At 48.6% G+C, this 27,533-nt stretch overlaps 1 protein-coding gene across 4 annotated transcripts in view; it reads right to left on the minus strand.

Moving 5' to 3' along the window:
* Positions 1–27,533, minus strand: part of TLL2 (tolloid like 2) — a 144,691-nt gene that overhangs the window by 23,880 nt on the left and 93,278 nt on the right. For 3 of the 4 annotated variants that reach the window (XM_061402947.1, XM_061402948.1, XM_061402949.1), the window contains exons 8-13: positions 20,915–21,039; positions 18,207–18,322; positions 12,306–12,408; positions 4,260–4,376; positions 2,943–3,088; positions 2,021–2,216 (exon numbers count right to left, since the gene is read on the minus strand). In XM_061402947.1, the coding sequence (XP_061258931.1) occupies positions 2,021–2,216; positions 2,943–3,088; positions 4,260–4,376; positions 12,306–12,408; positions 18,207–18,322; positions 20,915–21,039 (803 nt within the window). The remainder of the gene's footprint in view (positions 1–2,020; positions 2,217–2,942; positions 3,089–4,259; positions 4,377–12,305; positions 12,409–18,206; positions 18,323–20,914; positions 21,040–27,533) is intronic. The other variant, XM_061402950.1, reaches the window with a different exon arrangement.

The following is a 27,533-nucleotide window of genomic DNA, read 5'->3' on the forward strand; positions in this document are numbered from 1 at the left end:
ATCAGGGTCAGAAAAGGAAACATAACGATGGAGATCGAGGTCTATGATGCAGCCTGAGAAGGTCCCAGCCACCCTTGCTGGCCTGAAGACCAAAAACACCACCAGTCAAGAAGTGCAGGCGCCTCCTCCCAGAAGCTGGAAAAGGCAAGGATGTCTGAGCTCGAGAACTGGAAGGTGATCACATTTGTGCTGATTTGTTACAGCATCGATAAAAAACTGATACATGGTGACAGCAAGAAGAAACTGTCACAGCATTTTTTCCAGAGAAGAAAATAACTACTTCAGAGATCCCTTCCTCAGCAAAGAAATTAACAGGACTAGACAGGATACCACGTCTACTCACGTAACGCTATTTCATTTCTTCCTGACAATAACTCTGAGATAAAGTAGTACTGTCATTTCTACGGGTGGAGAGACTGGGACTCAGGATTTGTAACTTGCTTAAGACCATCCAGCCGCCGTGGCTGCTAAGTCAGACGGGGGCTTCCCCAGGCTGGGAGACGCACGTGCAGTCTGGGCTAGGGTGGGGAGGGGGCTGTGACTTTCCTGGGATCTCTACTAAGACCCCCACGTTCTTCTTTCCACTACGATCACTAACCTAACTGCATCTGCAATACACGTGCTGTGGCTTGGTTTTCTGTTTTTTTGCTTCGATTTGCCTGGGAAAGTAACTGGAGACTTTGTCTCCAGTTATTCAGAATGGTATGCTTCTTGCTCTGTTTTGGTTTGCTGTCGTCAGACGCCTCAAAGCAGGAAAAAATAACATTCCCACACACTCGTGTGGCGCTTCTCAGCTTATGAAGTGTCTCCACAGCCATTAGTTCACTGGGGCTTCACTGCTGGTTGGGGAAAATGGGCAGATCTCCTTCTCCTTGTTTTACAGAGAGGAACACTGAGGCTTCAGCAAGGATAAAGGGATGCCGGCTCAGGTCACACAGCTGGAAATGGGCTCTTCTGACACCATCTGCTCACCTAAAACCTGGGAGAATGGGATAGAAAGGGGGCAGATGGAGAGACGGAGTAAGGAAGGGACCAAGATTTCTGGGTCAGCACAGCCAGGAGCCCGGGAAAGGAGGGAAGAGGGAGGGAGTTACTGATCTGTCACTCCAGTTACAGACTGGATATATCCGTTCAGTGGCTACTGGTGTGCTCGTGGGCGCCCAACCCAAATGCATTGCGGAATAGCCTATATTCCTTCTTAGCAAGTGGTCTGAGGAATTCCAGGGTGCTGAGAGTGGAGAAGGCAGACCTGTCCATTGAAAAGTGTCTTAGGAAGCTGTTCTGCTGGGGCCAGGAATGATGGTCTTCCCATACCACTCTGGGTCTGATTTTATCAAGAACTTGCAGAGCAGTCAGTCCCTAATGCAGCACAGATATTCATTTCCTGAGCACCAAACCCTCTCAATCTCCCCAACAAGCCCTGCCCACTTGAGCGTAGACTTGCAAGCTGGGACGTGATGCTTCAGGAGCCAAAGACCTGGGCTGCCTCTCTACCCCATATCAGGGAATGCAAGGCAGTGTTTTGGAGAGAGTTTGTTTAGGAGTCAGACTGTGACTGGATTCTTGGTCTGCCGCTTAACTATCTGAACAGCCCTGAGCCTGCCTTTTTAAATCTTGATTGAGGGCATTAAATGACATAGTGTAAATCAAGTACCTTGCACAGTTCCTGACACAATAGGTGCTCTATTAATGATAGTGACCACACAAGCAAAAATTGTTATCAATGCTCAGTTTCACTAAGGTTCATGAAGCTGAACTTGTAAACTAATAAACCTAATTTCCAAGTGCAGCAGCAAAACTTTCTGCCACAAAGACAGAAGCCAAGGCTAAGCCTGTTCCTGAGTCAGTGGAGAACTCTCTCTATTGGGGAATCTATGCACAGCTCTTTGCATAAACGGCTCGCTGCCTCCCCACTGCAGGGAGCTTTGTTTGGTGCTAAGGTTTGTGAGTTTAGTGATTCTTAGGCCGGGGGGCAATACCTCTTCCTGTGTCTAAAATGGAAACAACTGCTAATTCATACCCTTGAAAAAATTGGCTGCAAAGCCAGCTTTATTGATAGAGCCGTCGGACACGAACTTCATCCACATTCTATTGGAGCTGGACTTCACATCGTCTGGCTTCTCATAGCCACAGAAGTGGCCGATCAGGGCGCTGTCTTCCGTGAAGCCGTCACGGATTTCCAGGTAGTCATATGCACAGCTGTCATGCCTTTCGATCTAAATGGAGAAACAGAGGCAACGTGGAAGATAGCAGCTCGGCCTCAAGGTTTTCAATCTAATAAATATCACTCTTAAAAACCTAACCAGGAGGCCAAAGGGCCCAAGTGTGTCCTGAAACTTTTCCAAGCTGTCTCCTACTTGCTTAAGGCAAGGATGAATCAAGCTGCAAAGACATTAAGTCATGATAAACTGGGAAAAAAGAGTCAATAAAATGCCCTGGGATCCCATTCTAGACTTTTGCTTCAATGAAGGCTTTTGCTTCTGAAGGCTCTCCAGCAGCAGCCTTCAGAAAGAAGGCAGATGCAATTTCAAAACCTGCAGAGGTTTTGATGCCAGATGTCCTGGCAAAATGCGCCTTGGACTTGAAATAGCCTCTTGGGTTCCTGTTTTCAACCCCAAACTGGAAACTCGTCTGTGTAGAGCAGTGTCTAAGACCAGCAGTTGCTGCTGCTAAGTCACTTCAGTGGTGTCCGACTCTGTGCGACCCCATAGACAGCAGCCCACCAGGCTCCCCCATCCCTGGGATTCTCCAGGCAAGAACACTGGAGTGGCTTGCCATTTCCTTCTCCAATGCATGAAAGTGAAAAGTGAAAGTGAAGTTGCTCAGTCGTGTCTGACCCTCAGCAACCCCCATGGACTGCAGCCTTCCAGGCTCCTCCGTTCATGGGATTTTCCAGGCAAGAGTACTGGAGTGGGGTGCCATTGTCGACCAGCAGTACTCACCTCAAAAGCTTGGAAGGTAAGCCCCACGTGATACCCCTCAGAAACGGTAATCCTCCAAACACATTCCTTGGAAGGTCTGTAATCATCCGGGTAGTTAGGAGATTGAATCTGACCGGCGTCTTTGTTAATCTCTCCCCCACAGGTAGCTTTAGAAAAAGAGCCAGGAGGAAGGGGGTTCCCCGTCAGAGCTTATTAAGGGAGTACACCGCTAGGTGGCTCCACTTGCCAACATTTTCATTTCCAATGGACTGATGCCTCCAGAAAGGCATAGTTCCCTGTGTTTACAACTCTGAATTTTTCTCATATAAAGAAAATAACCATGGAGAGTAGTGGCTCTCTACCTTTGCTGGGCATCACAATCACCTGGGAGATTTTTTCAAGCTCTGGGAACAGGGGCCACACCTCCAGAAGTTCCAATCAAGTGTGCAGGTATGGGGGGGTGGTGTTGAGGGAGGGGTCCCAGAAGCAGTGATGTCTGACTTCCCTCGTGACCCTGATGCAGAGGAAGGAGGGCCACGGGTAGAGACTGATGTATACATACGCACACTCGTGCTATTTCCTTTATAAAAACACAACTTGGGACTTCCCTGGTGGTCCAGTGGCTAAGACTCTGAGCTCCTAATGCAAGGGGCTCAGGTTTGATACCCTAGTCGGGGAAGTAGACCCCACATGCCACAACTAAAAATGTCCCACATGCTGTAACTAAGACCCGGTGCATCCAAATAAGTAAATATTAAAAAACAAAAACGTGGGCCTCTCCAAAATCACAATCTAAGTCCCCAAGGGACTTTTCCTCTGGGGGAGGGAGGGCACAGGGTTTTGTAGCCAGAGAGACCCAATATATAGAATAGACAGAAGCAGAATTGCCCTGGTCGCTGCTGCCTAGAGCCCAGACCTCTTGGTTTCTTCAACCACCATGGTGGCTTCACAGGCCCTTCCAAGAAATTAGTTGGAAATTCCTGGACATTGTCCAAAGTCCTTGTTTCACAAATGAAACTCAGGGAGGTTGGATTCTTTGCTCAGAATCCAACTCAAAGCTACTCAGAGGTGGCTTGCATTTCCACAGGTTCTCTAAGCCCCCAGCACTGTCCCCGCTGGACTCTAATGGGCGTTGAGCAGTGTAGTGACAGGTAGACTGCCTGTGCTGAAAGGAGCCCATCTGGCCTCTCTGCTTCCAGACATGGAGAGAGGGGGTGGTGGCTACCCTACCCTCATGGCACCGGCAGCTGCTTCCCGGGCCAGGGTGGGAAGGGCTGCACGGGAAGAACAGAGGTACGTCAGGAGCCATACTGGCGGCCTCTCCCCTCCTGAACAAACCTTCATATACCGCGAAGAAGCCCTTGCCCAGGATGTTGCTGCTGCTTCGGAATTCCACCCAGAGGCGGCTGTCCGTGGAGGTGAGGGGCTCTGGGACTTTGTCGCCACAAAACCTACCTGGGAAAGGGAAAAGAACTGTCAGGCTGCTGGCAGATGGCAAGGAGGGGCTCAGCACAAGCAGAGAGAGAGAGAGGGCGGTGCTGCTTCAGATGAGGTTCAAGGGGAGCAGTCCTCACTGGAGGACTCATCCTGTAGCACTGAAGGATGAAAAGCTGGAATGGAAACAGTGACTGCTGGTGTGCCTCCTTCCGGAGAGTCTCAGACGCCAATCAACGAATACCCAGCATGTGGCCCCTCCCCTGCCAGGGGGTCATGATGAGTGCTAAGGGGTAGGAGGACATCTCAGCAAGGCCAGGGGTGGGGTGGTGGTCTGAGCGAGTGATGAGGGTCCCCCATTGTATTTCTACTACATACATAGCCTTCTATTTGAGGGGCATGCCTTATACCTTCCTTGCCCCAGGAAGGGTTGCCAGAGGACACAAGATGACGTGATCAGATCTTCTTGGCTTTTGAATTCCACGAGTCTGGTCACAACACCAAAAATTTAGGGAAGTACTCAGTAAATAAGAGCACATTGCCTTCCCCTTGTTGTCTTAGAAAGATTCCTGGGATGGAGAAGCAAGGGGCTAGGGGGCAGAGAATTGGAGAGGGCACCATGGGACCTCCGAAAGGACCTGGTGCCCCAGGTGGACAAGGGTGATCGATGCCCCAGGGAGGTTTAAGGAGTTGGGAGGAGCAGAGATCTGTAACCCCGGGAGCAGTTCCTGGCAGAGCCTTGAGGGCAACAAGACCCTGGATCCCCCATGTCCCACCTGAGCTCAGAACAGGAGTGTCTATATGGTTTCTTAAGACATTAGGGCAGGAGACAGGCAGGCAGAGTTCTTCAGGAAAAGCAGGACAGGATGGCAGCAACAGGACTCCTGGGAAGGGGATAGAAGGAACCTTCCCATGGCCCAGAGGGCCTGGACAGTCATTGACTGTCTCCCATAGAACGTCTTCTAGGGAGATACAGACTCGGCACTGATCTACATGGGCCTGGAGAAGTTGAGACAGGATAAGGCACAACAGCCACTTAGATGCCAGAGGACTGGAGACTAGAGGGGGATGAGGCCGAACCAGGAATGCCAGTCGGGATAGCAATGCAGATGCCCCTGGGACACCAGGCTCTGGCACAAAGTGTGCCCCCTACTGGCACTCTGGTGGGGGGACACAAATTGAATTCAATTAAGTTCCCACTATCTGATGCAAAGGGGCTCATAATTGCTATTGAACTTGTGTTATTGAATATACAAATAAATGTGTATTACTTAAGCTTATGAATACATTCTATGAAATCCGGACCTTTTACAGAGGAAAAGGGGGAAGGTCAGGCCTTCCCAGAGCACGGTCATCCTTGACTATTATCACTTCCAATGCCACATAAGGATAGCAGCACAGCAAGAACAGAGATGGGGGTGGGGCGGGAGGTGGGCTGAGTCACACTGATCAGCTCACAACACAGACCAGCCAAGGTCTATTTGGATGGAAAGCCCATGGTTCTGCCAAGTGCTAACAGTATGAGTCACTCAAAAGTCCATTTAACATTGTGGGGGAATGGGGAATGACTGTGAATGGGTATGGGTCTTCTCTGAGGGCTGATGAAGATGTTCTACATCTGTGGTGACGGCTGTACAAATCTGTGAGCATGCTAACACTGCTGACATGCGTGCTTTAAATGCAGAGTTGTATGGTGCGTGAATTTCATCTCCAAAAACCATTTTAAAGTTCATTTGACAGGTAGTTAATGGGTATCCTTCTATTGCCCTTCTGAGAAATGCAGGAATGAGATGGGGAGGAATAAAAGCCACTATATAATAAAAGACACTTGCTATTGGCCAACGGGGGTCAACACAGGTGTTAAGGGTGACACAGAGGGTAGAGGCTCCTAGTTCAGCTCAGTTCAGTCGCTCAGTCGTGTCTGACTTTGCGATCCCATGGACCGCAGCACGCCAGGCTACCCTGTCCATCACCAACTCCCGGAGCTTGCTCAAACTCATGTCCATCGAGTCAGTGATGCCATCCAACCACCTCATCCTCTGTTGTCACCTTCTCCTCCTGCCTTCAATCTTGCCCAGCATCGGGGTCTTTTCCAGTGAGTCAATTCTTCACAACAGGTGGCCAAAGTATTGGAGTTTCAGCCTCCTTTAGGATGGACTGGTTGGATCTCCTTGCAGTCCAAGGGACTCTCAAGAGTCTTCTCCAACACCACGTTCAAAAGCATCAATTCTTTGGTGCTCAGCTTTCATTATAGTCCAACTCTCACATCCATACATGACCACTGGGAAAACCATAGCTTTGACTAGACGGACCTTTGTTGGCAAAGTAACGTCTCTGCTTTTTAATATGCTGTCCAGGTTGGTCATAGCTTTTCTTCCAAGGAGCAAGTATCTTGGAAGGCTCCTAACCTTCCAATTCTGGCTGCCTGTAGCCTTTTGGATCTGGAGAGCTTAATAAGATGAGCTGAAACTGTTGTTGAGAATCGAGCAGGGAAAAATCCATCAGATGCTTCTACACTTCCAGTAACAGCTCCTTCAGCATCACCAGTTAGTACCAATTAGTTTTTGGAAAACAACATGTAAACCTGGGGAGGTATTTCTCACCAGTGAGGAGACAGAGCCGCTGAATGCTGGTTCACAAAAGGAACGGTTTCTCAGCCAAACCCAGTTTCAAGTCCAAATTCCTCCTTTTAAAATCCCAGCTGTCACAGCTGCTGGGGATGTTTCCAAAAGAGAGAGGGACTTCCACTGCCTTGTTGCTTAAGAACCCAACCAGATGAGACTGAACCACCCACCCTGGGGCCACAGGACACCTGCCTCCGCTCCACTATCTGGGAGGAGGTAGAAATGAGCAGCTCAGCTGGATTTACTGCCTTGTGCTCGTGTGCTCAGTCGCTCACTCGTGCTGGCTCTTCACAGCCCCGTGGACTGTAGCCCGCCAGGCTCCTCTGTCCATGGGGATTCTCCAGGCAAGAATACTGGAGTGGGTTGCCATGCCCTCCCCTCCAAAGGATCTTCCCAAACCAGAGGCTGAAACCAAGCCTCCTGCATTGCAGATTCTTTACTGTCTGAGACACCAGGGAAGCCCCTTTACTGCCTTGGCAGAGCTAGACTTGGTAGAATAAATCACAAATTATTTCTAAGCAAAATCTCCCCAAATCACCTTGCAATTCTTAATCTGAACCTCCTGCACTGTCCCTAGACTGGTGTCACCAGACTCTTACCTTCACAGTAATGGTTCTAATAAAAGCCCCCTTTTAAACTGAGCTACTCTATACCAGACACTGTCCTATGCACTTTATATAGATTATCTATTTGTCTCCCTACTACCTTTTGAAGTAGGTGCTATTATTAATCTCGTTTCTGGAAAAAAAACTGAGCCTTGGAGAATTTGAGTTGAATTATATTCAATTTATAGAGGAGGAAATGGCAACCCACTCCAGTATTCTTGCCTGGAGAATCCCATGGACAGAGGAGCCTGGAAGGCTACAGTCCATGGGGTCACCAGAGTCAGACATGACTGAGCGACTAAACCACTACCACCATACTCAAGTTATGCTCAAGATTGTAACCCTGGAGTAGGAAATGGCAACCCACTCCAGTATTCTTGCCTGGAAAATTACATGGACAGAGGACCTTGCAGGCTGCAGTCCATGGGGTCACAAAGAGTCAGACATGACTGAGCGACTGAGCACACTGGTGCACATTCAAGATTGTAAGTGCAGCAGGATTCGAACCTAAGCAGCCTGAGATCTTGACCTTCAGCCCCAGTCTAACCCTCTTCATCATGCTCACCATTAGTGCCGCCCACCATCCAAAGGAACGTCTCTGTTTAGGACTCGGTTCTAAATACTGTACATTTTTGGATCAATAGACATCAAATCTGTTCTCTGGGAATGTAATCACTATTTCCATTTCCCAATTTGGAAACAGACACATTGGAATGATGGTCAAAGACTCAAACCATAGAGCAAGCCTGTGGCAATGCCGGGCATGCCAACTTGCCTCATGCCATGGGTTCTGCTCATTTGGGAGGCTGCCCCCGGCCCAGGGAGCCCCCAGTAGTGGGGCCACGCGACACTGATTGGCCGGCCTGGCCTTTCTGAACTTCCCTCCCCACTTCAGGGAAAGGGGGGGAAAAAGGCTTTTGTGCGCACTGTGGTGGTACAGAATGCCCAAGGATGGTTCTGCATACAAAAGTGCATTGTTAGAGTAATGCCTCTAGCAGAAAGAAGGGAGGAGAATCCAATTAATAGGCCAGCATTTCAGGTTACTGGATGAGTTCTGTGCAGCCATCTTTCTCCCCTCTCTAGGTGCAAACTCATCAGTGACCCTCGCAACTGAAAAAATGAATCTGCTACCTTTAAGCAGGCGTGAAATGTTCTCAATCTACTTACATTTCCCTTTAATCAGGATGTGAAAAGCCGGGTCCCAAACAGCCTCCTCCCAGGGAGACTAAAAGGCTGGACAGAAATTGGACGAGAGAAAGGTGTCAAATTCCTAAACTGAACTCTGATTCCCGCCTTTGGAGGAGGAGTTTAATAAGGATATCAAGAAGAGGAAATGCAGATGAGGACACTACAAGAGGACTCCATGGGGAGTCATAAAGGGTTCATTCATAAAAAGTTATGCGTCCATTATGCCTGGAGTTTCACACACTGCCCTGGGAAAATATGCAATGCACAGTTTTTCAGAGCAAGATGCATACTTTCACAATCCGCTCTAATCCGCTCTCCCTCCTGCCAAAGGGGCATTGACCTGCCTCCTCGCGGCAGATTTCATGGCACTGACCCCTCCCAGGGACCAGCTCGGCCTACACAATGCACTTGTTCCAAACACAAAAGTTCACTAACAACTGCATTTGGAAACATCAGAGCAGGCCAAATAGTTGGCAAAGGAGAACTCCTGCAAATGAAGAATGACGGTTACAGGCGCTGGGCCATGCCTTGGCTGCAGCACACTTGGCACACACACACACAGACGCACACACACAAATACCTACACACACTCACTGCAAAAGTGTAAAATCTGAGCAAAACAAAAAACCCACACACAAAAACCATCACTGACAAAGACGAACAGCAAAAGCCCCATCGAATCAATGAACGTGTGGTCAGAGTTCCCAGGATCTGTAGTGAGAAAATTCTTATTTCAAGTTCAAGGGGTGGCTGGAAAATCCCTCTGTCTGTGCCCATTTTCAGGAGCGTGCCTTGGCCCTCTCCAGGGAACTTTAGGAACGGAGAGCGTCCCCCCTCCAGAGCTTTTCAAGTCTATCACGTTCCCTAGGGGGTATGGGGTGCCAGATTTAACAAAAATACAGGAAGCCCAGTTCAATTTGAATTTCAGATAAACAACGAATCACGCATTTTTATCTGGCAGTCCTATGGGGAGTCCCTTCTAGATTCACAGTCCCCTCACCCCATCAGCGGGACTTCTAAGTTCTGAACTGATCTCAAGCCACTGGCAGGCTGTGTGGCCCTGGTGAGTCAGCCCGCTCTGGGGAGTGTGGGTTTCTCATGAGGGTGTGTGATGAAGGGACTCAAAGGTCCACACGATTCCACATTCTCAAGAAACTCCTCCCACACAGCATTTTAAAAAATTCAATTATGAAATATTTGGTTGCATTCTTATAAAAAAGCCAAATAATCCAGAAGTACACAAACCAAACCATGAGGTTGCCCCCTCCCCAGCTTTCTTTCTCCAAGGCAACCACCTTCTTTAGTTTGCTGAGAGCCCTTGCAGCCCCGTTTCTGTGTATTTGGTACTAGACAAGTACACATGCACAAATATTTATCGGTAAGTGAGATCATTCCCTGACCCACCACGTGGAGATCCTGATTCAACAGTTTCCCAGGAATCTCATAGGAATCTTCCCCACTGACGCTAGGGTGCAGTCAGGTTTGGAACCTCTGCGACCAGGACAGCAGTCCTGTTTTTATTTTGTTGCACCCAGTCGGTGCTACCTACAAACCCATGCCTCCCCAAACACACTGCGTCTGCTCACGCTGGACAGGAAGCAGAAACCCAGGGCAGACAGCCTCCACCCTGCCATCGGGGGGCATAGCCCATCTGTCCCGAACTGCACACACTCCTGTCTGTCTGTGCCTGGCCTGGGAATCAGTTTCTTGCCCTGCTTTCCTGGACCACCGACTACCTGACTGACCCCCCTACCAGTGATAACCTGGCACCCTCCACTCAAAGCCGGCTCTGGCTATGTTCCCACCCCAGAGGACACAAATACCTACCTATTTGTACCTCTAGGAAGTTAAGCTCATGGCCCTCTGGACTGAGAGGACTTGTGTGCCCTTCCCAGCAGTAGCTGACCTGGCTGAGACCCTTTGGCCATATGGAAGCTTAGTATCTGCCAGGCCCCCTGGGTCCAGCCAGACCTTCCATCCCTGTCTCTCCTGAGCTATTCTGAAATCTGACAGGAAGCTGGGCTTGGTCTGGCAGGGAAACTCCCCACCTTAGCGCTCTCCACTCTTTCCTGCTTCCATCTTTAGCCAGCTGTCATACTCGGCCCAGTCACTAGAAGCATCACAAGTATGGCTTTTTGCCCACGTGAAGATCTGCCAGGGACAAAGTTTGCAGAGAGAACTTAGAGTGGTCCACCTCAGAAGCCCACCCTGAACTGCCATCTATAAACAGCCCGCTGTCAGTAGAGACCCTCCCAACTGACTCCTTAGGCTCTGCTCCTCTTTCTGGTTCCACCATGGTTGACATTCCTGGGCCAAATGAGCCCCCATGTCCACTGTCCTGACACCAATGCCATCAAGCCTCTATATGACCTTAACTTTCCCTGGTCACCCTTAGAGATCTCTCTTCTGGTGATCAATCCTGAGTGAACCGACCTTTCTCTTTATGCCACCTGCCCACTGCCTCTCACTCAAAGGCCCACCTGCCTTTTCATCGATGAGTTCATGTACTGTTCATCTTCTCAAAAGAATACATGTTTATCAGAGAAGAATTAGAAAATACAGCTAAACCAGGAACAGAGAATAAATTTTTATATCCATCATCCTGAAATAACCACTGTTATTTATTTACATTTCTAACTTTACTTAATATTTATATTGTAGGTCATAAAATGGTTCCTTTCAGTTGAATCCAGCCTGCATGATTGTTTTAAGTAATTTTGCTTTGGGTAACTCGAGTCAGAATATTTTCTGTTTAGTTTGCCACACTCCCCACCACTCCTTACTTTATTATACCAATGCCATCTCTCTCATTTATACCTTACTCCCACTGCTGCTGCTAAGTCGCTTCAGTCGTGTCTGACTCTGTGCGACCCCATAGACGGCAGCCCACCAGGCTCCTCTGTCCCTGGGATTCTCCAGGCAAGAATACTGGAGTGGGTGGCCATTTCCTTCTCCAATGCATGGATGCATGCTAAGTTGCTTCAGTCATGTCCAACTCTGTGCAACCCTATGGAAAGCAGCCCTGAAGGCGTCTGATTTTGCAATGCTTCATAATATATATGCTTTTGTTAAAACAGAATCTTACTGCATATCCATTTTGCAACACTTTTTGCATAGCAACGTACAACAAACATCTCTCTGTATCAATAAATAGTCCAACTTTGTTTTTAATGGCTGGATAGTTTTCCATGGAAAAGATGTATTATAATTTATTCATCTAACCCCTACTGTTGAATATTTAAATTGTTTTCAATGTTTCCTGCTTCAATGAATGTCCCTGTAGCGAGAGCTTTGCACACTTCCTTAATTAGTTCCCTAGGATAAACTCCAAGAAGTGGAACGGCTGGGTCAAAGAGTATTCGCAGTTTTAAAAGCTTTTAACATGTGCGGCCAAATGGAGTGTTCAGAGTTTTACAACGACACCAACCCGTGAGAGCTTCCTGTGACTGGTGGATGGCCCCTTCCAAACATTTAAGAGCATCCCAGAGAGCATCTGAGCACGCCCCTCTTGAGGCTCTCTGAAGTCAACTCACCCAACAGGGGGGCTTTTCTCCAGTAACCATCCCGGACCTCCACGTAGTCGTACCAGCACAGGCGGCTTTTAAACAAATCCATGGATGTGAAGTTTAAGACGATCTGTAAAGAGTTACCGTAAAGTGAGTTTTGGCAGCCAAGTCTGAGGAGTTTTGAAGATACATCTTGCATAGCGGTGTTCTCACGTTACCCTTTAGCATACAGAGCTCTCAGACCACAGTAGGAGTGTCCTCTCAAAAATGCATTCACAGGAAACCTCGTGACATTAAATAATAAACCTTAAACAGGATGAGGAGTAAACAGAGGAGATGGGTTCTATGGTTCTGTCTGGGGAATAACTTGAGCTTTTGAAGTCGCTTAGTGGTTTACAGAAAGCAAGACGCATTAAAAACACAGGCCAGGATGCGTTGAGACTGGGGATTTGGGAGGAGGTAAGGGGTCAGTGAAGTTTAGAGATACGAAAAGATCTTAAAACATCATCAATCATTCTAAAGGGCCCGGGGTGAGCCTGAGTGCATCCGAGCATCTCTGTGATCAATGTTCCCCTGGTTGTGACCTCACTCTTCTGAGGTGTGGTGTGTTAATAACCTTCCTATAGTTTCGTTCATTCATTCATTCATTCCACCATTGTTAGCTGACCGCCTACTGTGTGCCAGTCTGTGTCGGCCAATCAAGATAGAAAGGTCAGTAAGACAGAGTTCTTGCCTGTAAGCTCTTGCCTGTAAGTTCTCTGCCAAAACTCAGAGAAGGAGGACAGATGTGCTAAATCAATTAGAACACTATGGAAGAAATGCTGAAGACAGGGATGGACAGAAAGGCATTCTGGAGCTTCGAGGAAGGAGAACTAGATTCTGCCCTGGGGACAAGGAGAAGGTTTCTTGGAGGAGGTGGCATTTAACCTAAGGGGAACGGGGACGAAGGGGTAGAGGAGGGCCAGATGGAATTTTGGTGCGAGGCCTTGACAGGAGCAGACCAAGGAGACACCTAGGGAACTGTGCTGAGTGTTCAGTAGAGGTCATTGTGTGCACGTCTGGAGTGAAGGGGCAGGAGAGGCGAGGAGGGAGGCTTCAGTTCCTTTGGACAATCCTCAGACCCCCCTGAGGCCATTCAGTCGGTGCCTTAGTCCACAAGTGATGGAAGGGGCTGGGTGGCCCTGCAGGCTCAGCACGTGGGCCCTGCGCCCCTTCCAGCCCAGACCGAGGTCAAGTTTGCTCTCTCCCCTCACCCCTGCTTGGACCCCACCTTGCATGGTGCCCAGGACTGTCTGGCTGCAGCTCTCCGGTGGGCTCCTTGTCTGTTGTGCTTGACGTGTCCTCACCTGTCACCTCTCAGCTCTTCTTCTCTCTAGAGTCCTGCATAAGGCCAATGCCCCAGCCCGTGCACCCCTGAAGTTTTCCCACCCAGGGCGGTGGGGGGTTTGCTCACAGTCAGTTCATCTTTTTCTAGCATCTTCACTCTCCTGCCTCCACTGACCACTTTCTTTTCTGTTCTTATAGCCCTGGGTCTTACATCTCTAAGTAAAACTTTGGGCTGGAGGCTTTGCGGTGCTCTCCTGGCCACATGGAAAGCACTTGGGTCTTGTCCTCATTCCCTGGCCTCTCTGCTTGGAATCTCTCCTCTCTGGTTTTTGCCATGGCAGCCTGTGCTCTGTCCACTGTTCTCTCTCTTCTGCTGGCCCATTCACTGTGTTGTTCAGTCACCGAGTCGTGTCTGACTCTTCGCGACCCCATGGACTGCAGCACACATGCTTCCCTGTCCCTCACCATCTCCCAGAGTTTGCTCAAACTCATATCCATTGAATCGGTGATGCCAATAACTAGAGGGCACCTCAAAAGAAAAACATCGTCCTCCCAGCTTCCCTGTCTGTAGGGGACACCTTCACCCCAGTCACTGAGGTGCTCTACCTCGGAGTTAGTTCTCCTCGGCCTCCACTGTTTATGCCAGCGCTGATGGACTTTCTTCCTTTGAGATGTCGGAGTCCCTGCTATGAGCCATCTCGCTCCCCTTCACCAGGCCTGCTGCACCCCCATCCATTCTGCACACAAGGTCTTCTGGATCAGTCCTGCACTTACAGCTCATGTTTACCAGCTCCCTCCTGTGCTCAGAAAACTTCAGTGGCTACCTATACACCTGTCTCATAAACTAAACTTGGCTTACTTTTCAGAGCCTCCAGCACCCAGCCTACCTGACCTTGTTTTCCAGGTACACCCTGATGTATCTGTGCTAATGGGTCCTTCCCAGACCCAGATCAGGGGCCCCTCCCTCCTCCCTGAGGCCTTCCCTGATTGCCCAGATAAACCTGACTTTCCCTCTTTGGAGCTTTCCCCCTCTTAGAGTGATTCTAGAGCAAGTGAACTCCCCCCCCTCTCTTAGAGTGATTCTAGAGCAAGTGAACTCCCCCCGTCTCTCTTAGAGTGATTCTAGAGCAGGTGTTTTTAGGGGCAGGAAGATCTGGATTTCTTTCCAGCTCTGAAATCTTGGGAAAATACTTTCCCCTTGGACCTTTAGCTTTCTCACCTGTAAAACAACATGCCCACCACTGGGTTTTTGACGGGACTGCATGAGAAACTGTATATGGTATATATAGTGCCATGCCTGGACATAACAGACACTTGATAAAGGGCGATTTAAAAAAATCAAGCCACACTGCGTGTACATGGTGTACTAAGGGCTCTTTGTAGCCTATCTTGAGAGTGCCCACAGCGCCACAGTTCAGGTCTCAGGACAAGCAGCACCATCTTCGACAAAGCCCTATAATCTCCTAGGAAGTGAAGTCAGTACCGGAAAATAACTGGCCAGCTCACCTCCTGTGCTGTGTGTGTGCATGTGTGCATGTGTGTGTGTGTGTGTGTGTGTGTGTGTGTGTGTGTGATGTTACTCTTCTTTCAACCTGCCTGTGGATTGAACTCACTTCAGAAGTTAAAAAAAGTACTGGTGCTGAGCAAATGCCCCTCCTTCAATTAAATCAGACTCCCTAGAGGTGAAGAAAGGACTCTCAACTCTGTCTCTTGAAGACAGAGGTTATACCTTAGATTTCTTTCATCTCTCTCATAGTGCTGGAATTCAGGAAGGAAGGGCTCGGTAATCCTTGCTAATTGGTTGCAATATAATTCTTTAGCCTTTGCTTTGAAAAATTTCAGAACGGAAATGTTATTGCAACCTCCTCAGCAACATGTTCACAATGTAAATGAATGGATAATTATTCAGGCTAATTATTTAGGTATATTAGTGAACCACAAAGACCACAGGGGAAGAGGTTGATGCACAGGAGGCGAAACTCAAATCAATCAAGTTTGCTGATTACTAACACCTCTGGAGAAGGCTGGATGAAGCCAAAGTTGAAATAACTGGGGCTGGAATTTCAATGATATATTCTCCCTGCTCCAGTCAGCATATATATTCTCCCTGCCCCAGTCAGAATTTATAATTAGGGCTTGGTGACTCTTCTGCTGTTCACACATATCACATAGCCTCTGCTATTCAGGGCAATTCAACAATTTAGGGATTACCACATCCCTTCCTCTTCCTCCTCCTCCTCCTTCCTGCCTCCCTCCCCTGAAGCCTCCTGCAGGCACAAGGACAGCAAACCTGCTCAAGGCAGACTGGTCTGAAGTCTCTTAGGTTCAAGATGATAACCATGCTGTTATAAATGCCTAGAGCCAAAGGAAGGATGTGAGCATGTGGCTGCTGTGTGTGTGTGCATGTGAGTCTGTGTGTATGAATGCATGTTTAAATGTCTAGCCTGTCCCCTTTGTGGAATAATTTAGGATGATTAACTATCCAGGCTCTCCAAATCAAATTGCCTGGGGTCAAATCCCAGCTCTACAACAAAGGAATAGCCTTAGGCAAGTTCATTTCCTTACCTGCAAAATGAGTGTGGTAATAGTCACAGGAAGTGAGGATTAAATGAGAGACTCCACATGCTATGCAGAGAACAATGCCTAGCCCGTAGAAAGTGCTCACAGTGGTTCCGAGCCATCACTTCTCTCTAGTTATCACAATATTTTTAACTTAACATTTAAGTGGACATTTTTTTGAATTGATGAATTAGGAATATTCTGAAGAATGGCTACAGGTACCTGAAAATCTAACACCCCCCCCCACTGCACCCCCAACTATAATTTTTTCCATTCGGCCACTCATCTATCTACACGTCCACAAATACTTATTGTGTGACTCTGTACCATGGGCTGCATTGAGTGTTGGGGGTGGACCATGTCTATGGTCAAGGAATTTAGGGTCTAGAAAGGGAAGAGCCATACAAGTCAGCAGTCAAGATACTGTGAGACAAGTCACGACAGGTATAACTGTAGGAAGCTAGACTCAAGGGGCAGAGAGGACATTTCACAGGTAGCTGCGTCTAGGTTGAGAGTGTTGCAGGAAGGAGAACCCCTTCCAGGGCCCGAAACTGGGCTCTTGTCTAACACTCGGAAATGAATTGTCCGAGGAGACACATGTGCTGACAAAGCCAGAGATTTTATTGGGCAAGGGCACCCGGGTGGAGAGCAGTAGGGTAAGGGAACCCAGGAGAACAGCTCTGCCGCGTGGCTCGCAGTCTCGGGTTTTACGGTGATGGGATTAGTTTCCGGTGGTCTTTGGCCAATCACTGTAATTCAGAGTCTTTCCTGGTGGCGCACGCATCGCTCAGCCAAAACGAATGCTAGCGAGAGGGATTCTGGGAAGTGGACGGACACGCAGTGTCTCCAGGAAAGACTCTGAGTTAGAGTGATTGGTCACAGACCACCCGGAAACTAAACCCATCACCATAAAACCCGAGACTGCAAGCCACGCGGCAGAGCAGTTCTCCTGGGTTCCCTTACCCTACTGCTCTCCACCCGGGTGCCCTTGCCCAATAAAATCTCTGGCTTTGTCAGCACATGTGTCTCCTCGGACAATTCATTTCCGAGTGTTAGACAAGAGCCCAGTTTCGGGCCCTGGAAGGGGTCCTCCTTCCTGCAACAAGAGGACCTGAAGGACCTTTGGTTTTGTAGAGAGGTGTAGGGGAAAAAACCAAACTTCGAGGTGCAGAAGCCCCAGTTCCCAGTTCTATATCCTATAGTGGATAAGGGGCAATTTTTTAATGTCTGAGACTCAGATCCTTTTTCATATGAGGGAAACAAGAAGATGAACCCGGCAGAAGGGTTCAGAATACACCACCCCTGCACCAGGGCAAAAGAGACCTGCCCCGGGCTCAACTTTAGAGGGCTGTGGAATTTTCAGAACCAAAGGAATGTGCCTACCCAGGATTTTCCCAGGTCCTACACCTTAAACTGCACCCAGGACAGGAATCCAGGGTGTGCAATGATCTCTGCCTCGGATCCACCCTCCCAAAGGTGGACAACACAGACGGCCAGTCCACTTCCACTAGAAGGGGAGCCCAGCAACAGCTGTTTGCAAGGTAGGTGTGGAGAATGCTTGGGACTGTGGGCTGGGGGGTGCCCTAGTTGCTCCTAGATGGAACTGGGGCTGGGAAGAGGAGGAGGGGACAGCCATGGTTGGGGGCTAACTTTCCTTATAGTACCACTTTGATACACAGCACTCTGAGGTGTCCAGAAATTCTAAGTTGGTCTCTTGCCTTCCAGAGCATCCTGCTGGTGTCTTTATCAAGGTAGGAGGATAGCGCCTACTTTGTTTGACCAGACGTGAGCTTGAGTTAGAACTCCAGTGGACATGTAGCACATAGGCCTCCATTTATATGGGCGGGGGCAGGGCTGGGGGGGTGGTGAGAAAGTCCAGAAATCATGAACGTTCAGCAAGCTTGCCCAGTAACTGGCACATAGTAGGTGCTCATAACATAACATAACAGATACCATTACTACTATGAATAATAACACTAATTCCTCATGCCTCGCCCAACTCAAAGAATGCAACATCATTTCCCGAGGTGGTTTCATACCTACCTTTTCCCCTGGAGTGACTGATATCCTCCAGACACAGTGGGAGTAAGAAGGGTAGCCGTTCGGGAAACCAGGTGCAGAAAAGTTCCCCATCGTGTCCTGCAGGGTCTCCCCACATGCTGCACAAGCAAAACAACACACGTGATTCGGGCATGTGCACACGCTTCCCGCCCATGGACAGGGCTGCTAAGCAAATTCACTGTTAACCAGCCAAAGCCCCAGGAACACCTTGCTGAAAAGCATGGCAGGCAGATGGACATTTTTCTGACCAATAAAAGCAAAAATTAGGCCTGGGTGCCAAAAAGTAACACCCTAAGTGTCTCCCCTGAGGCTCTCAGGATTGAGCACAGCCTAGAGCTGGCTTTGAATTCAGCTCTCCAGCTGGCTGTTGGGTGGTGGGCACATGTCCCAGCTTTGCTGGGCCTCAGTTTTCTTTATCTGTGAAATGGGTGGGACCTGCTTAGAGTGTTAATGAAACCATCTGCTTTACATGAAACAGCCCAGCACAGTGCTTGACATACCATGAGTACCCCCTGCATAACAGCCATTATAATTACTGCTAATAACATCTGTGGCAGAGAGAATATGAAAGGGCAAGCATGCGGAGCAAAAAGAAAGAGAAAACAAAATACTTTGCAATGTACATCAGCTGTTAAGTGAGATCTTGTCTCTTCTTTTTCTGCTACCCACCTCTGAAAGAGCATGGAATAGTCAAGAAAAGGAAGGAAAATGACCAGCGGGGCAGGAAGCTGGCTCATTCTACAGTGGGATATTCTTCCCTTGAATGTTTGAGGGTTGCCTGGAGTCTGGAACCTAGTCCTATGCATGTGAGCAGTATTTCCCCTAATCTGTTCTCAAAAGAAACAATGTCTGTAGGCATAAACTTGGAAGCTGTGGGTTTCATATCCCTTCACCTCGAGGGATTCAGAACTCAAAGACAAGAGCGTTGGTTTGCTGAGCGCCCCTCGACTCGTGGGGCCACCTCCAAAGTGTGGGACACATACTTCCTTACGCTTCTTTTCCTCCACTCAACGTGGCCTCTGTGTGGCAACCACCTTTACTTTCAGTGACTGCTTGAAACTACTTGAAGATGCATTTTGGGGAGCTGCAGGAAGGGATGGCTGGAGAACGGCCCATCCTTGACCTCAGGAAATCCTGGATATCGGGGCTCCGATATCATGTTACTGAACAACTGCCAGGCATCGTGAGGATTACGCCCAGCAGTCAACACCCCTGAGGGCTCTGTGGAAATTATTTTAGAATAATCATCAACATTCTGCAGGGACAGACACATTACTGTATGGCTCCATGGTATTTACCAGCTGCTTCCAATCCTTCGGGGGGAAGTAAGAGGCATACATATATACATTATAACTAAATAAATACTGAGGCATTTCCCAGGGAATGCTATAAGATTTCTCTTTCAATGCAGCAGGGTTATATGATACACGTGTCCTGTAATTCAGCCCTAACACACCCCCAGACGACTAATAGCTGGATGGACACATTTCCTAGAGTTTCATGATGGAGCAGTCCCACACGGTCCTCTGCACACAAGCTGGGGCAGCCAGAGGGCTTTCCTGGGCAGGTTCAGGACACAGATGGTCGGGAAGTGGGTTGTAGGAGGAAGCGAGTCTCCCAGAACGGTGGCCTGGGAGGGGAGCAGCGCCAGCACGGCCGTCCTACGGGGACCGAGCACGGTTGTGGCTTTATGAGTAAGTGCATCCTGCCGGCAGTGTGGTTAAAAAAAAAAGTGATAGGCCAATTTTCTAAGATTGCCCCTATATCAAATATTCTGTCCTATGATCATATGCAGGTTTGGTCTAAGAGTTTGGAAAAGATAACCAGACCTTTTGGGAGTGGAATTTCCTTTTTCCTCTCCAAGCCACCAAACTGCCTTTTCTCCTATCACTGGTGAAAACGTGCCTGCTGTAAAGTAGTACTTTCCACTGAAGCTCAGCAACTTAAAGGGACTGACGTGAGTTTCTCCTAGGGTGGCAAGCGGGTGGGGGGGCGGGAGGTGATGATGCTGAAGCCGATGAGATGGAAGCAAAGAGGGCAAACTCAAGGGGCGGGGCTTCTGAACGGGAAGAGAAACAGACATCTGCTGGGATCCAGTGTCCTGTCCAGCCTCCAAGGGCAGAATATTGGCCACTGTCCAGCACCTTGGATGGTTAGGAGAGCCCGAGATCACAGAAGTGACTTCATTTACCGCACGGAGATACCCTCTGCCTTCCAGTGTTTGGGAAGCTGGCTTCCACCCTTCCAAAAACATGCTCCCTCACTCTGCCTTTCTACAAAACCCTGGGTTATTGTTTTATTAAACCCACTCCCCTACTCCCTTAGCAAGGAGAGCACTTTCCCCCTGTGGCACGCACACCATGTTGGACCCCCATTCACTGTCGTTCCACTACGACTTCTTCCTCTTCTGACCATCAGGGCTTTGCCAGAGAGTTCCAAAGCTTCCCACAAGTTAAGTTGTGGCCTCTAAGAGCCACCATCTGCTTCACTGCCTGCAACCACTCCACCAGTTGGACTTTCCGCACTGTCTACCACCTCCTACCAGCAGCACACTGGGAATGACAGCTGCCCAGGGAGAGACTCTTCACACTCCCCGAGGTGTCTTCCCAGCCCCGGGGATGCTGGCAAACAGTGGTTGAGAGGTCTCTGTGGTGCTCCGGAGGCCCTGGAACCCAGTGATTTACAGTTACCTGGGCATTTGTACAGCTTCCTGGCTTGAGCTATGTCTCCCTGACTGAGCCGCACGCGCTGGCCGATGGTTGGCCTGACACCGTTGTCGTCTCGTCGGGGGAGGATGGTGTCCAAGAAAACTCCTCTACAGGAAGAAAGGAGAGAGGGAGAAAGGAGAATGAAAAGTCAAGGCTGCCAGGCTGTCCTTGTGGGGGTTTAGAGTCTTCCTGTCCTTGTCCACACCCCATGCACATTCCTACCCCCTGGCCTGCCCACCCCTGGTGGTGTGACTCACGGGGCTGCCTTGCCTGGCGCTGGCATGTTAGCATTCCATTTCCTCAGCTGCCAGCTCCCTTTCCAATGGGAAAATGACTCTGCCAAGTTTAAAAATATGCCCTAGCCCAGTGGCCCTGAGGGCTTCCTTACCGAAGTGTCCTGAGCATCTCCACATATTCCCGGACAGGTCCAGGCCCCAGGGTCCCCCCGCCCACCCCCACTGCACAGTTGCATGGAGCACCATTCAGAGACGACCGTGTGAGTGGCGCCCTCTGGAGTTGTGCGACGGGCAGCTCCCAACGTGGATAGGTCTTGGAGAGGCTCCAGAGAGAGCTTGGGAACCAGTACAGTGAGAGGTTCTCAGGGAGGGGCTGGTCAGCAAGAGCTGGTTGACGGGTTGGTGAAAGAAGGCGTTCAGGGTTTGGGGGCCTTGCTGGCAGGAGGGATAATCAGATGGAAAATGGGCTGAATACAGAGGACAGGATGTAGTCAGGAGAGCTCTGGCCTAGAGACCTCTGTCTAAGGCCTGACTGCCACCTGGTAAGCTCAGACAAGTCCCTTCCCTCTCTGAGCCTCAGTTCGCCCTTCTGGACGGTGAGAGGTTGGTTTAGATGGTCGTGGCAGCCTCTTTGAACTTAACCATCTCGCTCTGCTCCAGTGGGAATGAAATCAAGAGGAGCAAAGCAGACAAAAGCCCACTAGGCTGCCTGGCTGACACCGGCTTTCTCCACATCTCCCAGTCATGGGCGTGGTTAACCCCTTGCCTGACCCTCCCACTCTGCTTCCAGACCCTGATCAGGGACCTCTCCTGGAGGGCAGGGCCTTCTCCAGTTACCACCCTGTTCCTTTCCATCCCTTCTTAACCAAAAATCTGGAAAGAATCATCACCATACTAAGTCCGGCTGCCTACTGTTCCTTTAGTCCTCAATCCAATTGTGGTCTGACTACCCCAGCAATGGTCACCAGTCACCAGCCAGTGACCAAACAAGTTGGGTGAACCCTTGTCAATGCTCAGCGGCTCTCTCTGCGGCATGGTCACCTTTGCCGGGCCCTCCCCTCTTGGACTCTCCTCTCCCTGGTTCCCCAGACACAGCTCTCTCAAGTTAGGATCTATTTCTCCTGCCTCCTGGAAATGCTATTTCTAGAATTCTGCCCTCTCCTTCTTCTCTCCTCTCTACTGCTCCGCTCCACCTGCTCTCTGGGTTTTAACCAACACCTATAGTGTTAGTCGCTCAGTCATGTCTGACTTTTTGCAACTCCATGGATTGTAGTCCACCAGTCTCTGTCCATGGAATTTTCCAGGCAAGAATACTGGAGTGGGTTGCCATTTCTTTTTTCCAGGGGATCTTCCCGACCCAGGGATCGAACCCAGGTCTCTCACAACACAGGCAGATTCTTTACTGTCTAAGCCACCAGGGAACACCTATAGGCTGACAGCTAATTCTCTGATTCCAGTTCTAAAACCATCTGCTAAGAGACATGTCTAGTGACCCCTCCACTGCACTGTCCTATGGAGTTCTTAAATCCAATTCATTCAAAACCTAATGCACTCCATTTTTCTGCTCTTTCCATGAACCTGAGACTGAATTTGAAGGTGCCCTTGGCTTTGTCTTCTCCTTCTCACTCCCTTGTTGAAACCAGGAACCAGGGCCTGTCTGTAGCACCCTTTATCCATCCCTTGAATCTATGCCGTCCTCCTCATTCCAGACTACTGCCTTAGCTATCAGCATTCCCTTCCTCAACTTTTTCCAGTAGTCACCCCACTGTAGGCTGAGCCACTCTTCTCTCCCCACCCAGTGCAGCAATGTGATCATCCTGAATATAAGGGCATGCATGTGCCCGCTCCGCTTGGAGGCCTTCACCCACTTCCAACCATCACCTGAAGCTCCAGACCCAGGGCTCACTGGCTTCAGCCTTCCTCTCCTAACTCTTCCACCTTTACCATAAACAACTTCATCCTCCTTCTTGCCCCAAACATGCCCTTAAGCAAGCTGTCCTCTGCCAAGGCTGCCCACCACCCATCTTCTTGACCACTACCAAACTCTTGTTCATATCTTCAAAACTCTGTCAGATGGCTATCCCTTTTAGAAGTTCTGTCCCTCCCATCCTGAGTGAGTCGTTCCCTCCTCTGGGCCTTTCTTGTCTAATTTGATATGATTCTTCTTATCAAACTGTATTATCTTTTGGGATTGATGATAATTATCTTCTGTGCTAAACAGTAAGTTCCTCCAGCAGAGAGACCAGGTCCTTCATCTCTGCCCTCAGGGGAAATATAGCAGAGCAGACCTCAACAAAGGCTTCTTGAATTAAATCCCACAGCCAAGACAGGACACTGGCATCAAAAGGTTTTGCAAAACAGCTATTTAGACTCAAAAGGGAATGCAAAAAATGCTTGTTACCTAGTTATTAGCTGCTCTCTCCTTTCTCTTCTCTCTCACTTTCAAATGTTTCCTTTTCCCTAAGGTCAGCACTACCTTCGAAAATATTTATTAGCCCCTGTTTCTTCCTTTTTGTTTTTGTGTATACTTCCTTTTTTTTCTAAATCAGATTTCAAGCTCCCTTTCTTTTCACTGTGAACCAGATTGTCTGCCGATGTCTGTTTCACGAGCGCTTGCCCCAACATTTCACCACCTGGCCTGTCTCTCACCATTGGTTCGTCTCTGGGTCCTTTAGAGACACTTTTGTGGAATCCCTGGTCTCCCTCACTGACCTCGCCGGTTTCACCAACAGTGAAACCACAAAGGCTGACTACATAAAATTCTAAATCCAATCACCTACGAATCTAAAAGTGGGTGCTTCTGCTCCAATATAAAACGTTTTCACTTGTAGTTGTTGTCTTGATTCCCCTGGAGAAAGACATTTTGCTGCACAAAATGCAGGGCTCTGTATAATCTCTTGGCAACTCAGACTAACTGACACTGTGGAAACTCACACGGTGCAGGCGACTCGGCCAGCAGCCTGCTGTGAGGGCAGTGTGCGCTCACACACGCTGTCCATTCATGGGAACTGCCTACGTGCCAGGACCTGGCTGAACCCTTTAAACGCACCATCTCATTTAATCATCGAAACACCCGAAGAAGCAGGTGCTGTTGTTATGCGGGGTCCTCTCTACAGGTGAGAATACCAACCTGCAGAGCCTCAGAGACTCACCCGAGTATAAAGCTAGTGATGGGGAGCCAACCCTGGACCCGAACGCAGGCAGGCCTGGACACCCCTCCTGACATCGTCGTCTCTCCAGCCAGTGTTTCCCACCACCCAAGAAACAGATCTTAAGGTGCGTTAGATGCCCGATAAAGTTAGGAAGTGTGGAGACTTCAAAAACCAAAGCAGCAGGAACAACCACGGCTCACAGTCAGATGGCTCTGCAGGCTGAGGGCCCCTTCCCACCTCCCCCCAAGCACATCCTGGGGCGGGCAGCACTGCGGTGGGCTCCGGAAGATGTTTACCACAAGAGACGTCCCTGTGTAAACTGCTGCAGTCACATCCCCCCTTTTATGTAGGACAACCCTTAGCATTGACACTCTGCTAAACTAAGAACAGCTTTGGCAGATGCCCTTAGGGTATAAAACTGTCAGCTCAGAGTTCTCCAAACAAAGACGCTCCTGTACCAGAGAACTGTCTCCTCATCTCCTGGACTCTTGCCCACGAAAACCTCCAAAGATATCACTCCCCACAGCCTCGGTCCAACCAAGGGGAGGAGGCAAGAACTGCAATAAACTAGAGGGAATGAAGTTGGAAGCAGACAGCTCAGTTGTAAAGACACATGAAGACTGAGTTTCCCAACAGCAAGAATAGCATTTGCCCCAGAGATGAGCGAATGTTCTGTAGGCATTTTCTGCTCTTTGGCAGAATCAAAGATGATAGGCAGGCTAGATCCAGGGGACACCTGACCAAGAGTAATGACAGAGGGTTAAGAAGCAGGGGGTGGGGAATTTAACAAAAAGTAGACCAGGAAAGACCCCCAGTTAAAGACTCCATTGATAAATATCCCCATTGAACAAAGTAGTTTTCTGAAAATCCATAAAGAAAATTAGCATAGAAGACACAGCAACAAAATAGATTTGCTGGGACCATTCTCAGTTCTGGGGCAGGGTGTGAAGGTAACTACAGTGGATTGTTAAAATAACAAATTGTGCCTCCTAACAGCCATATCTCTTGGCAGTGTGAAGTTGCAAGTACTCCCATTAGGAGTAGGATGTCTTTCATCATCACTTGAATCCGGGCTAGACTTGTGCCTTGCTCTGGTCAATAAAATGTGACAGAGGTAATGTCATGCACATTCTAAAGCCTGGGTCTTGGGAGTTTTAATGGTTATTTCTGTGGCAGCAATCCCAGGCAAGCCCAGCAAGGAATGAATCAGGATGACCCACACAGTGTCATAAAAAAAAATAAGCTGTTATAAACTGCCAAGTTTGGGGGTAGATGGTGCTGTGACAGGGTTTCCCAGGTGGCACTAGTGGTAAAGAACCTGTCTGCCAGTGCAGAAGAAGGAAGAGACTTGGGTTCAGTCCCTGGGTCGGGAAGAGTCCCGGAGGAGGGCATGGCAACTCACTCCAATATTCTTGCCTGAAGCCATGGACAGAGAAGCCTGGCAGGCTATGGTGCATAGGTTTGCAAAAAGTTGGACACAACTGAAGGGACTTAGCATGCACGCAAGGCACAGTGACAATAGGTAACATCATGGTAACAGGAGGGGTGGGCTTCCCTGCTGGGTTAGAAATAAGAAAAAAAAGACAGAATTTTTTTTTCTGAAAAGACAAGAAAAGAAATGTTGGTGCCAGAAGAGAAGATTTGTCTGCATTCTTGCCATGGGCTCTAGTTACAGAACTTTGCATAGTAACTGGTACATTGCAGGCATGGGGAAGGCAGTTAAGCTTCTACAACCCATTAGTAGTAATCTATCTGAAATTTCCTACATAATAGAAACGTGTAGATTCTTCTTAATGAAGTGACCGTGGTATCTGTATATGGGAAGAATTGTAGTGAGATGATGGACATTTATTCCCTCACCTAGTCCCCAGCACTACAGATTTCCTGTCTCCTTGGACTCATTCATTAATTTGTTCATTTGACAAATATTTATTGAACTCTGTGTCAGGCACTGTCTTGAGTGCTGGGAAGTTGAAGAGAACGAGGTGGTCTCTATCCATAAAGACCTCAGTTCAGTGAGGGAGAGAGGAATACAACAGATAAATTTTTTTTTGATGTGGATTATTTTGAAAGTCTTTATTGAATTTGTTTTGATGCTGTTTCTGTTTTATGCTTTGGTTTTCTAGCCATGAGGCATGTGGGATCCTTGTTTCTCAACCAAGGATCAAATCTGCACCCTCTGTATTGGAAGGTGAAGTCTTAACCAGTGGACCACCAGGGAAGTCCCAACAAATAATAATAAATTTATATGAATAATTAATAGATAAGTTATAAAGCAATATGAAGAGTTTTGGCATCTATAAAAACAAGACCCAAGGTACAAAGACATGGAACAATGGATTGGTTCCAAATTGGGAAAGGAGAAAATCAAGGCTGTATATTGTCACCCTGCTTGTTTAACTTATATGCAGAGTACATCATGTGAAATGCTGGGCTGGATAAAGCACAAGCTGGAATCAAGATTGCCAGAATAAATATCAATAACCTCAGACATGCAGATGACACCACCCTTATGGCAGAAAGTGAAGAAGAACTAAAGAACCTCTTGATGAAAGTGAAAGAGGAGAGTGAAAAAGCTGGCTTAAAACTCAACATTCAAAAACTGAAGATCATGGCATCCAGTCCCATCATTTCATGCCAATAGATGGGGAAACAATGGAAACAGTGAGATATTTTATTTTTGGGGGGCTCCAAAATCACTGCAGATGGTGACCACAGCCATGAAATTAAAAGACACTTGCTTCTTGGAAGAAAAGCTATGACCAACCTAGACAGTGTATTAAAAGGTAGAGACATTACTTTGCCAACAAAGGTCCATCTAGTCAAAGCAATCATTTTTCCAGTAGTCATGTATGGATGTGAGAGTTGAACCATAAAGAAAGCTGAATGCCGAAGAACTGATGCTTTTGAACTGTGGTGTTGGAGAAGACTCTTGCGAGTCCCTTGGACTGCAAGAAGAACAAACCAGTCAATCTTAAAGGAAATCAACCCTGAAGATTCATGGGAAGGACTGATGCTGAAGCTTCAATACTTTGGCCACCTGATGCCAAGAGCTGACTCATTGGAAAAGACCCTGATGCTGGGGAAGATTGAAGGCAGGAGGAGAAAGGCATACAGAGGACAAGATGGATGGATGGGATCACTGACTCAATGGACATGAGTTTGAGCAAGCTCCAGGAGATGGTGAAGGACAGGGAAGCCTAGCATGCTTCA

This window comes from Bos javanicus, chromosome 26 (assembly GCF_032452875.1).
Source record: "Bos javanicus breed banteng chromosome 26, ARS-OSU_banteng_1.0, whole genome shotgun sequence".
NCBI classification, from domain to species: domain Eukaryota; kingdom Metazoa; phylum Chordata; class Mammalia; order Artiodactyla; family Bovidae; genus Bos; species Bos javanicus.